Genomic DNA, 12,187 nt, shown 5'->3' on the forward strand with positions numbered 1-12,187 from the left:
TTCAAAAGTTCCTCGAATGGTACTTTGTAGCTTAAACAATCCATATAACTAGAGCATACATATAAGTAAATAAAACTCATAATTTGAAGAAAACTTATAAGAAAAAAGACTATTTCTCAATTATAAAACAAAATTATATATAATACTACTAATAAAAGAAACAAGATTAGACTTGAGGGTTGGGGTAATTGCTATTTTATATTTTAAAATTGGGAGTATATTTTCCATATATTCATCTTTTTCCTATATAATATAAAGTAGATTAACGGTCCAAGAGGGAACAATAAATATTTTGTTTCCATTTCGTAGAACAAGAAAGTCCAATTAAACAAAACAAAAAGACTAGACTTTCCTCTATTCACACAGTACTAATTTTATTCAACAGGTAGGCCATATTAATTCTAAAAAGGTGGCCAAATTACTCAATTGTTTCTTTTCTAGTTTCTACTCCTGTGTGATTGAGCCCCACTTGATGTTATTTGTTGGTTACTTTAATAAATTACTATGTGTCATCACTTTCTTACTTTTGGACCCAAATGTGCTATAGTCATTGTCTCTTTTTATATCGATCAAAATATATTTGGACCAATGTGTTAGTCACTTTCTAACTCACCCCCTGGAAAGATAGTTTTGTCTTTACTTTTATAAGTCTTAATCACATAATTTAAAAGGTTAGGGGGTGGTTGTTTACCATATTAGTTACATTATGACACTCCTTAAAGGGGAAGATCATGTGATTAATGTCTTAATTGGTCCCTCTAAAACACTCATTCTTCAAAAATAACAGAGCGTTGTGTCCTCAAGTGGACCATCGTAGGTTAATCACTTCTACTTTGTCCTATAAGAAATAAAATAATTAATTAACTAATGACTATTATATATCATCAAATACTTTTATCGAGGTCTCCAAGAAACTTACGCTCATCGTACCTTGAAATAATTTGCTCTCCACTGTTTAAGAACTTTGTCAAAGGTCACCTTATTCTCAGTAAATTATAAATCACTTCAGATCTTTGCATTCAAAATATTCAACGTTACACCTTCTTGTCTAGTTTTAATTTGTAGTTTTGTCAAAGAAAGGACAATTATTGATCCAAAGGGAATAATTAACAAGAGGTTTCTCTTTTTAACTTTTATGGAGGGATATAACTACATGAATAACCGATATAAAGTATAGTAGTTTTTCTAAAAAAAAAATTACTATGATATTATTGGCCTGCACAACATCTCTAGCTGCACAAATTCCATCTGGAATATCCAAATAATTATAGTCTACTTAACCTAAAGTTCCAACATGAATGATAGCATGATAGACCTATATCGATTTTTAGTTTATTTGCCTACTCCATACTTAGGTGTAGCATTAGCAAGAGCTTATATATATATATATATAGCCCACAAAGTCACTAATTTTTAATCCGATTTCCAAAGGGTTTCATCTAGTTCTGCGTCATTGTTAATTAATTAACTTTAAGATTATTAAAAGTATGATTAATTTGGAGGTTCGAACTTCGAAGGATAAAGTATAAGAATAACATCATTAAGTTAGTAGTATAAATATATATAATGGCCGTAAATATTGAAAACAAGTACCAAGCATGCACACATGCTGTTTGGAATGGTAAATATCTATTTTCAAAACTTTCATTCCCTTCATTTAAAAATAAAAATGACATATTTTCTTTTTTAATCTATTTGAAAAAACATAACACCTATTTCCTTTTTATAATATTTAAATTTTAACTTTTTACGTGATATATTTTTAAAAAATGAGCTAAAATAATATTTTGATATATTTGACACAATATTTATTTAGAACACAAGATTCTAAAAAAATCTTTTTTTTTTAATTTTTAATTTGCTTTTAAAGTCAAATCAAAATAGGTAAACAATTCAAAAAAGATAAACGGAAGGAGTACATAATTTTTATATTTAGGAATAATTGCACTCTCATAAGTTATTTATGGTTTCTGGTTGTTGGTCCTTCTAATGTTCGACTAAACACACTCAACCTTCAATTAACTAAAATTTATGTTTTTAGCGCTATATTGCATTCAAATGTGAAGTAACAACACAAATTTAATATAATTTGTTAATATAATTTAATATATTTGTATATATTATTATATTCGTTATATGTTCCTGAACATCTCAATTAACAAATCATTCATATTCTCGATTCTAAGCTTGAACACAGGATTCATAAAAAAAAGAAAAGAAAAAGAAAAAAAAAAACTCCTCTGCCATCTACCCCCTACCCCCTCCACCCCAAAATGTGGGAGCAATATTACACACATTTTACTTTTTGATGGTCCTCACTCGAAGAGTTACCATGAATATATTGTCCTAATATTGTTTAAACACAAATATTTTTTAATATTGACAGCTTTTAAACATTCTATTTTGGTCTACATAGTGAAATATTATTGAAAAAAAAGAAAGACATGTACTCCTTTCGCTCATCAATAGTTGTTCACTATTGACTTGGTATAATAGGTTAAGAAACAGTAAATGAGAGAGATAATTTCATCATATTATTCTTTGAATATCATAAGTTAGTGCTTTGAAAATATATTGAATAATAAACCGTATTTAATTCTAAAAATAAAATGGATAAATTATTCATTAATTTTTTAAATAAAATAAATATTATTAACTATTTATTTTTTAATATAATTAACAAATAAAGATAAACGAAGGAAATAAAAAAAAAAGAGGTTAATGATGTACTAATTTTAGTACTGTATATTGGAATTCCTAAAAATACGCACTAAAAAGGGTTAAAAGAGGATGTATTTATGGAATTTAAGTTCCGTACTGTACACACACGTGCAACTTGATTGCTTAAGAAACCATTTCTTATTTGTTTTTTATTTATTTCCCTCTCTTTATAATGCACCAAACCCCAAGAGAACCAAGAGTCATCATCATGGAAGAATAAAATAAACTTAACAATAAATACGTCATTCGTTTTAATTTATTCAATTAGTTTTAATTTTTTTATAAAACTTTAAAAAATAAAAAATATTTTAAAATTTATGATCTTTTTAAATTTTATAATTTTAAATCTGTTAGATAAAAAATTAGAATTAAGAAATTGTAAAAAAGAAAAGAAGATATTTCATAAATAAAATTTTGAAATGAATCAAAATAAAAATAACATAAATAAATTAAATCGGAGAGACAAATAAAAAGAAAACACAAAAAAGGAAAAAAAATATTTTGCAAATAAATTTTGAAATGAACTGAAAAGAAGATTAATATAAATAAATTAAATTGGAGTACTAACTAGAAAGGAAACACCAAAATAATTAAATAATTTTGATGTAAAAAAAAAAAAAAAAATTAAACAAAGAAGTTGGTTGATGACTTTGATTCTTCATTACAGTGGATTAAAAGAAACATTTCATTTTCATTCCCCTCTCTCCCTCTCTCTCTCCTCCCTCTCTCTCTACTTTAACAACTTCTACTAGTCTTTTCTTCTTCATCTTAGATCACTTGCTTCAAGTACTAAGCTTTTTATATTCTTTCCACTGCAAGTTCAATTAAAATATTTTAAATGTTCCCACAATTCTTAATAAGTCCTACCTACATTGTTCTTCTCTTAAGGTTATCTACTAGGAATTTCACATTCTTCTTTTGTTGTGTGTTTTGGCTCTGACCTCTTTTATACTTACTTGTGATTCTTGGGGATAATGGGTGAAGAACACTTGACCATTGATCCTTCTGATCGAGCTGTTGAACAGGTTCTTTTTTTATTTTCCTTGATTTCATTGTTCTGTCTAGTATATTCTTCTTTGTTTCCTGAATTGCTGTATTCCCTTATATATATATGACAATTTCTTTTTAATAATCACAGTTGTGTGATAAAGGCATTCAGAGCTCTTACATTGTCTCATAAGCAAGAAGTAACATGCCTATGACATTCATGTATTTTTATTTACTATTTGCAATATTTTCTTTAGAACTTTTTTTTTCAATTTTATAGCGCGATATAGGTGTTAAGGACCGATGATACATATATTATCATAGTATAACAAAAACTTGCAGAGATTCATGATGAGAAACTTTGGTAAAAGTACTGTTTATGTTGTTGTGGCCTTGAAAGACAAATAGAAAACTTGATGTTCCCATTAGAACTTTTTGTTTGACATTTTCTCTCCCTTCAGATTTGCTTCTAATTTGGTCATTCACCAACATCATTAGAACTTCTTCTTACTTAAGTTAGCTCATCAATGTTATTTCTCGATGATTGTCTCATATAACCGGTCCCAATTTGTTCGGGACTTAGGCACAATTGTTGTTGTTGTCTCATGAGTCTTCTAGATCAGCATATAATCAGGTTCAAGCAGACTTAACATCTTTTTTTGATTAGATAATCTCTTGGTAAGTGTAGAGCCTAAACTATGTTTTTCATGTATGAGTTTAACCAGTAGAAATTTTTGTTCTACTAACATATTTTTTTTCCCTCTGTTACTTTATAACTCAAACAATGTCCAGGCAATAGTTGCATTGAAGAAGGGGGCACATCTTTTAAAGTATGGCAGAAGAGGGAAGCCCAAATTCTACCCTCTAAGATTATCCGCGGTAAAGTTTTAATGGAACATATCTCATTGCCTTTTAACCAAGCAAATCGTCATAACAAATAATATAGTAACCTTGGATAGAAGTTCTGCACTAATCTATGATTAGAGCTATTAATTATTAATCAGACATGCAAGATGATACATTCTCTCTTGTATCCTAAACTTTCAATCTCTGTCCGTGTGTAGTCAAACCAATTTTACCTCTTTTACTACGTATGGTCTTTCTGTTGTCTATATTCTGTTTGTTCATCTTAAAAGAAAAGATTCATTTGGGATGTGCTGAGAAATGTGAAACTATTTTGTAGTCAAAAGCCCAGAAAAGGTCGCCGTGGATGCTTAAGCATAATTAATCTTGAAACTAATATTGTGGGTTGCATTCTTAGCTTTCTATAGTCTAGGCTTCTGCATTTCATGGAAGGTATAAAGTAGAAAAGTTAAACCTTTGGTGCTTGATCTTAAACAAAGGTCTAATATGTTCTTCCAAACACAAAGCTGTGTCTCTATGAAAGTCCATTTTGACATGTACCACCGAGGAAATCTATATGTTTATCCTCCTGAACTCTCACTTTTACCTAAAGCAAGTTAAGACATATCTCACCACAGCTCAGGCTATCATTCCCATTCTTTCTATTTTATGAATCGTTGCCATTTGACGTTTCAATTATGGTTGGTGAAGTATACGTTTTTTTTCTTTCTTTCCAGGATGAAAAGTTTTTGATTTGGTACTCTGGTGAGAAGGAAAACCAACTGAGGTTAAGTTCAATCACAAATGTCATCCGCGGCCAAAATACTGTAAGCAGTGAGGCTAACTTTCATATTAATATAAATGACATTTTCTCAAGATGTATTCTTAAACTGTGAAATTTCCTTTTATTTGACTAGAATGTTTTGTTCTCTAATTAAGGTTATCCTTCAGCCTGAAATGGAAAGTCAGTGCATATCACTTATATATGGAAGTAGTGACCGCACTCTTGATCTGGTAAATTGTCGATTACTCCTAGTTTAATTGAAGAATGTCGTACAACAGCACATGTGTGCGTGATTTGTATTTCTGCGTATCCTTTTGTTAAAGTCGTTATTTCTTTTCTTTTATATTTCCTTTTCAGATTTGCAAGGACAAAATGCAGGCTGATACTTGGTTTGTAGGCTTGAGAGCTGTAATATCCAGGACTCACCATCACAGAATGGTGGACCCTCTGAAAAGCAAAAGAGGCACACACAGTTGCATCAGTAGTCCAGCGGGTTATATGCGGAGGAAACAAAATCTTGGACTTTCAGCAAAGACAATCAGACCTTTTCAGGTTCTTGACATCTGTCATTGTTTTATTAAGTTCTCAAAGCTTAACCTGGTGATTAACGGATTAAGTAGCTGTATTATTCCCTGGGTGCAATCTTCTTCCGTCTTCAGAATGTCCTATGATTTTAATCTTGTCCGGAAACTAGCTTTAACAGCTTTATCACTTGATTTATGTGAATGGATTTCGGTTCTATTAGCTCCTGACGGCATGAATTTACTTCAAAAGCTTCTGTTTCCAGTGCACAATCTAGTACTTGTTCGTGGAGTGGTTACTTGGCGCTGAATTTGTAATAAGTCTGTTCGAAAACCTGCGAAGGACGGGCAGGAAAAATAAAAAGTGTTGGCAGTAATAAATGGTTGCGTTAGAATGGGTTAGAGTCCCACAATGAGGGGAGAATGTACGGGTGGTTTGCTTAGAAGGACTTGGGCAATCCTCCCTCATGAGCTAATTTTTGGGGTTGAGTACATATGTCATATCTTTACGGGATGAAATAACTAGAGAGAAAAGGAGTATTTATAAACAATGGTCATTGTCTATTCTGAAGCTTCCCGAGAATTGTAGTATGTAATTGATTAAACAAAAAGTTTCATAATATTTATGATATCTTCAATCATTATTCATTAGTGCTTCACCGTAATGCGACTTGATGTCATATTCTACGTTGTGTTCAAATGTTGCTGTTGGTTAGTGGACCTGTACTTTGATATTAGTTACTTTTCGTTTGTGAGTTCAACACTAAAAAAGAAACTTGCATTTCAATCTTTATTTCTCAAGAACTATCTTTCTTATACTTTCAGTCCTTCTGTGGCTATGTATTGTAAGAACTGTAATAAATACTTTCCTTCCTATCTGAGAGAACTAAAAATAAAACATCCTTAATTTTCCATTACTCTTAAAAATGATATATTTTTGTTTGTATCAAGGTTCGCAGCGTAGCGGGGAGCCCCACTCAGTCATTTTCAGAAAGTTGTTTTACTGATGGCTTATCATGTTCTTCCGAAAACTTTTTCTCGGAATCAAGCCTTCGGAGTGTGCATAATGTAACAGATAATGTTACGTCCTGTTCGTCATATTTTGAACGAGATGACTTAAGCCAGAATAGAGCCTCTTGTACTGGGACTGAAATCCAAACTGACATGCTTGCTGCACTTTCATCATCCAGTAGTGAGTCAAGACCATTTGGAAAGAATGTACTGCGGGATGTTTTTATCTGGGGAGAAGGAGCAGAAGGGGGATGCTTGGGGGATGGAGAAGTGAAGTTGGATGCCTTGTCACCAAAAGTCCTCGAGTCCACTATGATGCTTGATGTACAAGCAATATCCATTGGTAGAAGTCATGCGTCCTTAGTCACCAAACAAGGTGAAGTTTTTTGCTGGGGTGAAGGAAAGAATGGACGGCTTGGGCATAAACATGATATGGACACTGCACGACCAAAATTGGTTGACTCTCTTTACGGGGTTCATGTAAAATCTGTCACTTGTGGGGAATACCAAACATGTGCCGTGACCTCTTCCGGTGAACTGTACACATGGGGCGACAACTCTTTTGGTGCTGAGTTAGTAGGTGAAGAAAAGAAGAGAAGCCATTGGCTACCAAAAAGAATATGTGGTGCTCTGGATGGTGTAAAAATTTCTTATGTTGCTTGTGCGGAATGGCACACAGCAGTTGTTTCAACATCTGGACAATTGTTTACTTATGGAGATGGAACTTTTGGGGTTCTTGGTCATGGGAATCTCCAAAGTGTTGCTCAGCCCAGAGAAGTTGAGTCGCTTAGAGGTTTGCGGGTCAAATGTGTTGCATGTGGGCCATGGCATACAGCTGCAGTAGTGGAAATCATTATTGACCATCTTAAATTCAACAATCCAGGTGGGAAGCTGTTTACATGGGGTGACGGAGACAAAGGAAGACTTGGTCATCCTGGTGAGGAGACAAAGCTTTTACCGACCTGCGTGGCAAAACTTGTTGATCATGATTTCATTCAAGTTTCTTGTGCAAGCACCCTAACCATTGCACTATCTAGCACAGGAAAAGTTTATACGATGGGAAGTGCAGTGCATGGGCAGTTAGGCAATCCAGATGCCAAAGATAAATCGCCAGTGCTTGTGCAAGGAAAACTTAGAGAAGAGTTTGTAACAGAGATATCCTCGGGATCGTATCATGTTGCTGTGCTAACATCAAGGGGAAGTGTTTACACATGGGGGAAAGGTGCAGATGGGCAGTTAGGATTAGGAGATACAAAAGAGAGAAATTTGCCAACTTTAGTTGAATCACTGAGAGATAGACAGGTGGAACATATCGCTTGTGGGTCAAGTACTACAGCAGCCATATGTTTGCACAAATCTGCCTCTAGTACTGATCAATCAGTTTGCAGAGGATGTGGCATGTCTTTCGGAATTACAAGGAAGAAGCAAAACTGCTACAATTGCGGCCTTCTCTTCTGCCGCACATGCTGCAGCAAGAAAACCACAAATGCCTCTCTTGCCCCTGACAAGACTAAAGCTTTTCGAGTGTGCGATCCATGTTTTCTCCTACTTCAGAGGATTGCTCAGTCAAGCAGGACATCCACGCTTGAAAATCATAGTCCAAGACCCTTACCAATTGCCCATAAGGCAGTTACCCGCGAGAAAGTAGAGCGTGAAGAGGCAAATACTACATCAAGTCGAATGGTGTCGACAAAAAATTATGCAACTGAGAACAATCAATGCTTTGACAGGAGAGGTGTCAACAATCTAGGGGAGAGTAGGCAGTTCTCTGATCCTGTTACATCCTTGCTGGATAGTTTTCCAAGATGGGGCCAAGTTCCTTGTCCTGAATTCTTTAGAAGAGACTATGGACAGATGAGAACCCAAAATCATCATCCGAGGAATTCGCTGGCTTCAGCTTCTCCAACTTATTTGCAGCAGATTCCCGTAGAACCAAAAGTTGTCCCCCCTACTGGTCTAACTATGGAGGAAGACTTGCCAAAATCAGACAAGATCCTGTTCAAAGAAGTTTGCAAGCTAAGAACTCAGGTAATGTTAATATCCAGTGTTCTTACATCGCTATTCAATTGCTTATACTTGCCAGAATCAGACAGGAGCCCCTCTTTCTCTTTATAAATGTTGCTTTGCCTGTGTACATGTGTGAAGTAATTCAGCATGAATCTTACCGTTTAACTGGAAAAAAATTCTGCAGAGATGAATAGCGCAGCCAAAGTGTTTATTTCTCATAGTTTGTGAGATTCGCGTTCAATAGACGCTCTTACCCTGCCAATTTTCTCAACTCACACTGCTGAATTCACTTTGCTGGGATGTTATACCTTGTTGTGATCTCCTACATTATGCTGCGTGGAAAAGTTAAAACGCTTCAACTAGCAGTCCTGATTTGCATATGGTTTTTTATTCTAGTGCTTTGTTTTCTGTTATTTTTATGGCCTTTTCTTGGATGTTGGTAATTTAATTTGGAGGTGATACTGGTCACCGGGATATGGATATATCCTCCTTTTTCTGCGGATAGGAAATGTTTGTTGCTTGCGGTTATTGTTATTTATTTATTTTGTTCTGTGGCTGTGTTCAATATGCCGATAAAAGGGGCAGTACATGAGAGTCTCTCAGGAGTTCACGCTCCTTCGACTTGCTCTCTCTATTTTGTACTCCATTACAGCTCAAATTCATCTTTAACCCTGTTAAAACATGTTTAAAGGCTTGGTTAGTGAGGTCATATAAAAGACAACTAAATACTGAATCCGAACCATGAAGGCATTTCACTTAGATTATATAGGCAATACCAACAAATTGAAATGCCTCCTCCACATCCTTTGAGCCCATTGTGGTGCATACTTGCTGCCACACCATGTTTAACGTGATTTAAGTGGATGATACCCTGAAGGGAAATTGTGAGAAGGGAAGAAAGAATACTTGAGAAGGATTCCAATATAGGAGATCACAATTCATCCGCTGCAGAATGGAATGCCTAGATATGTTCCTTTGTATAGGCGGATGGACATTGAGAAGGCATTTTCCTTTACATATATGTTTATTTTTTGTGGAATAACATGAACAGCTTCTCTTCTCAAGCTAATCAGATGGAAATATGATGTTTCTTTTTTCATATAATGTTTGATTGGTCATAAATTCTAATTGTGGTGCCTTAGAGTCAAGATTCTGACTGCTTTGCATATATACTGTAGGTTGAAAGTCTTAAAAGATTATGTGGAACGAGAAAGGAGAAAATTCAAGAGAGTCAACAAAAAGTTGAAGAAGCCTGGTCAGTAGCTAAAGAGGAAGCTTCCAAGAGTAAAGCAGCAAAAGGAGTTATAAAAGCTTTGACATCAAGGGTTACTATTCTGTGAGTTAATTCTTTTGTCTGTCTCCTTCTCTAAAACAATTTGATCCACATAATATGCATCAATTTATTACACCATGGCACCAAACTTTTTAAAGAAACTATTTCGTGAATCTGTCTATAATTCGTCTGTGGCATGCCTCAATTTTTTTTTTTTTTTTTTTTTTTTTTTTTAAATTTTTTTTGTCTTCTTGCAGCTTCAGGCAATGTCGGGGAGCTTTTTGCCGGAACAGAAACTAATGTTCAAGCTATATCAAATGTACTGCAGATGACATCAACATATTCAGATAGTCATAATAATATAAATGGACACCGAATTGTTGTGCCTACATGTGTGCCTCTTGCAAACACACAACTAGAGGACAAAAACATTGATAGCCTATGTGGCTCTCCGATTGTATTCTCTAGTACTTTAAGATCCTTCTACAACAAAGAAAACAATGTGGACTCCAAATCAGCAGAAGAATCTCGTAAAGAAGCTGATCATGGCCAAGCCGAGCTCAGAACATCAAAAGTTGAATGGGTGGAGCAGTATCAGCTCGGTGTCTTCATTACATTGACAGTGCTGCCAAGTGGAAAGAAAGGACTCAAGCGAGTCAGGTTCAGGTATATTTCCTTTCATAAGTTGTATGATACAGAAAAATTGTCCACCTTTTCTGCATTTTTGGTCTGTTCAAAGATCATGGCTAACACATTGGAAGGTAGGGTTGTCTCACCATTTAAATGTTAGACATGAAAAGTTGTTAAGCTGATCATAATGCAGTACGAAGTTACCAGTTATGATCTTCTTTTCCTTCTCATTGTTCATAATATAGTAATTGAAATTGAATTCCAAACTATTGGGTTTTGCAAGTTGGGGGAACTAACACTTATGCAACGGCAAATACAATATTTTGACGGTGAGTGCGGATACCCCTGACGTATTAATGTTGAACTCCATGTGTGTATCGTGGTGCTTCGCATCCACGTCAGCTCTACTTTTATGCCATTGATCATAAAAGCGGACATCTATTGGCTTAATTCTTGATCCACCTTATGCTAAAATTATATTTGCCAATTGTCAGCATTCTTTGTTAATATGTCTTACCAAATGACTTTTTGGTTGAATTTTTCAGTAGGAAAAAGTTTACTGAGAAGGAAGCAAAAAAATGGTGGGAAGAAAACCAGCTTTCTGTTTACAAAAAGTATGATGTTGAAGGATATGAAAATGTAAACCAAGGTTTTCTGAAGAAATAGTTGTTTTCTTTTTTATGCCAATGTAAATTGAACATGGTTACAATAGAAGGTGCGTTTTAATCACTTTTAATGTGCTTAGCATGTGAGGGGAAAGTGCAATTTTATATTGTCAAAGGAATATGGAAGGTCTATCAAATAGTTACTCCTCATTTCGCACAAGGTTATTGTTATTATGTCAGAAGTGGAATTGATCTTTTGATTTTTGTCTTCTAACATTTTCTAAAGTGATGTTTTAATTTAAATTCTTGTGACTTAGGACACGTTTCTACGTCTTCTAAATCTGTAAATATTATTTCAACAATTAAGTAACTAATGATCGATATAAGAAAATTAAAAGTTGTGACGCTCGTCCTCTATCTTTGGTCAATCTATCTTTGGTCCTCTATCTTTTTATTTGCCATATTTTTATATGCTGATTAGAAATACTCGATGAAAAGCACAAACACCACCATACTGTTATAATGGACTGTTCAAATTCTTTCAAAATGACATTAGAGTTGTTATAGAATGATAGCATAGAAGAAACTTGTACTCTTTCAAGTATGTTTTTCAAGTGTATTAAAGTGTATCACACATCACATTTCATGCCCATTTTATTATTACATAAAGAGTGAATATAAAGTTATCTTAAACATGATATTAATAATAAAGATCATGAAGAGGTTAGGGAGGTCTTTTATTTATCCATTTTATTACTTTAACTGTCGTAAAATTTATGTTTTGAATTATTTTTTCTTAAACCGA

General features: G+C 34.0%; 1 protein-coding gene across 1 annotated transcript; it reads left to right on the plus strand.

Annotated features, from left to right (window-relative positions):
* Window positions 1-3,406: 3,406 nt before the first annotated feature.
* Window positions 3,407-11,703, plus strand: LOC107859641 (PH, RCC1 and FYVE domains-containing protein 1). The gene is given in 10 exon segments (XM_047407098.1): window positions 3,407-3,746; window positions 4,501-4,587; window positions 5,289-5,378; window positions 5,491-5,565; window positions 5,693-5,887; window positions 6,808-8,895; window positions 10,053-10,199; window positions 10,405-10,423; window positions 10,426-10,813; window positions 11,323-11,703. Coding segments are annotated over 10 exon segments (3,261 nt in total). The 5' UTR covers window positions 3,407-3,695; the 3' UTR covers window positions 11,444-11,703.
* Window positions 11,704-12,187: the final 484 nt, after the last annotated feature.

This window comes from Capsicum annuum, chromosome 2 (assembly GCF_002878395.1).
Source record: "Capsicum annuum cultivar UCD-10X-F1 chromosome 2, UCD10Xv1.1, whole genome shotgun sequence".
Taxonomy (NCBI): domain Eukaryota; kingdom Viridiplantae; phylum Streptophyta; class Magnoliopsida; order Solanales; family Solanaceae; genus Capsicum; species Capsicum annuum.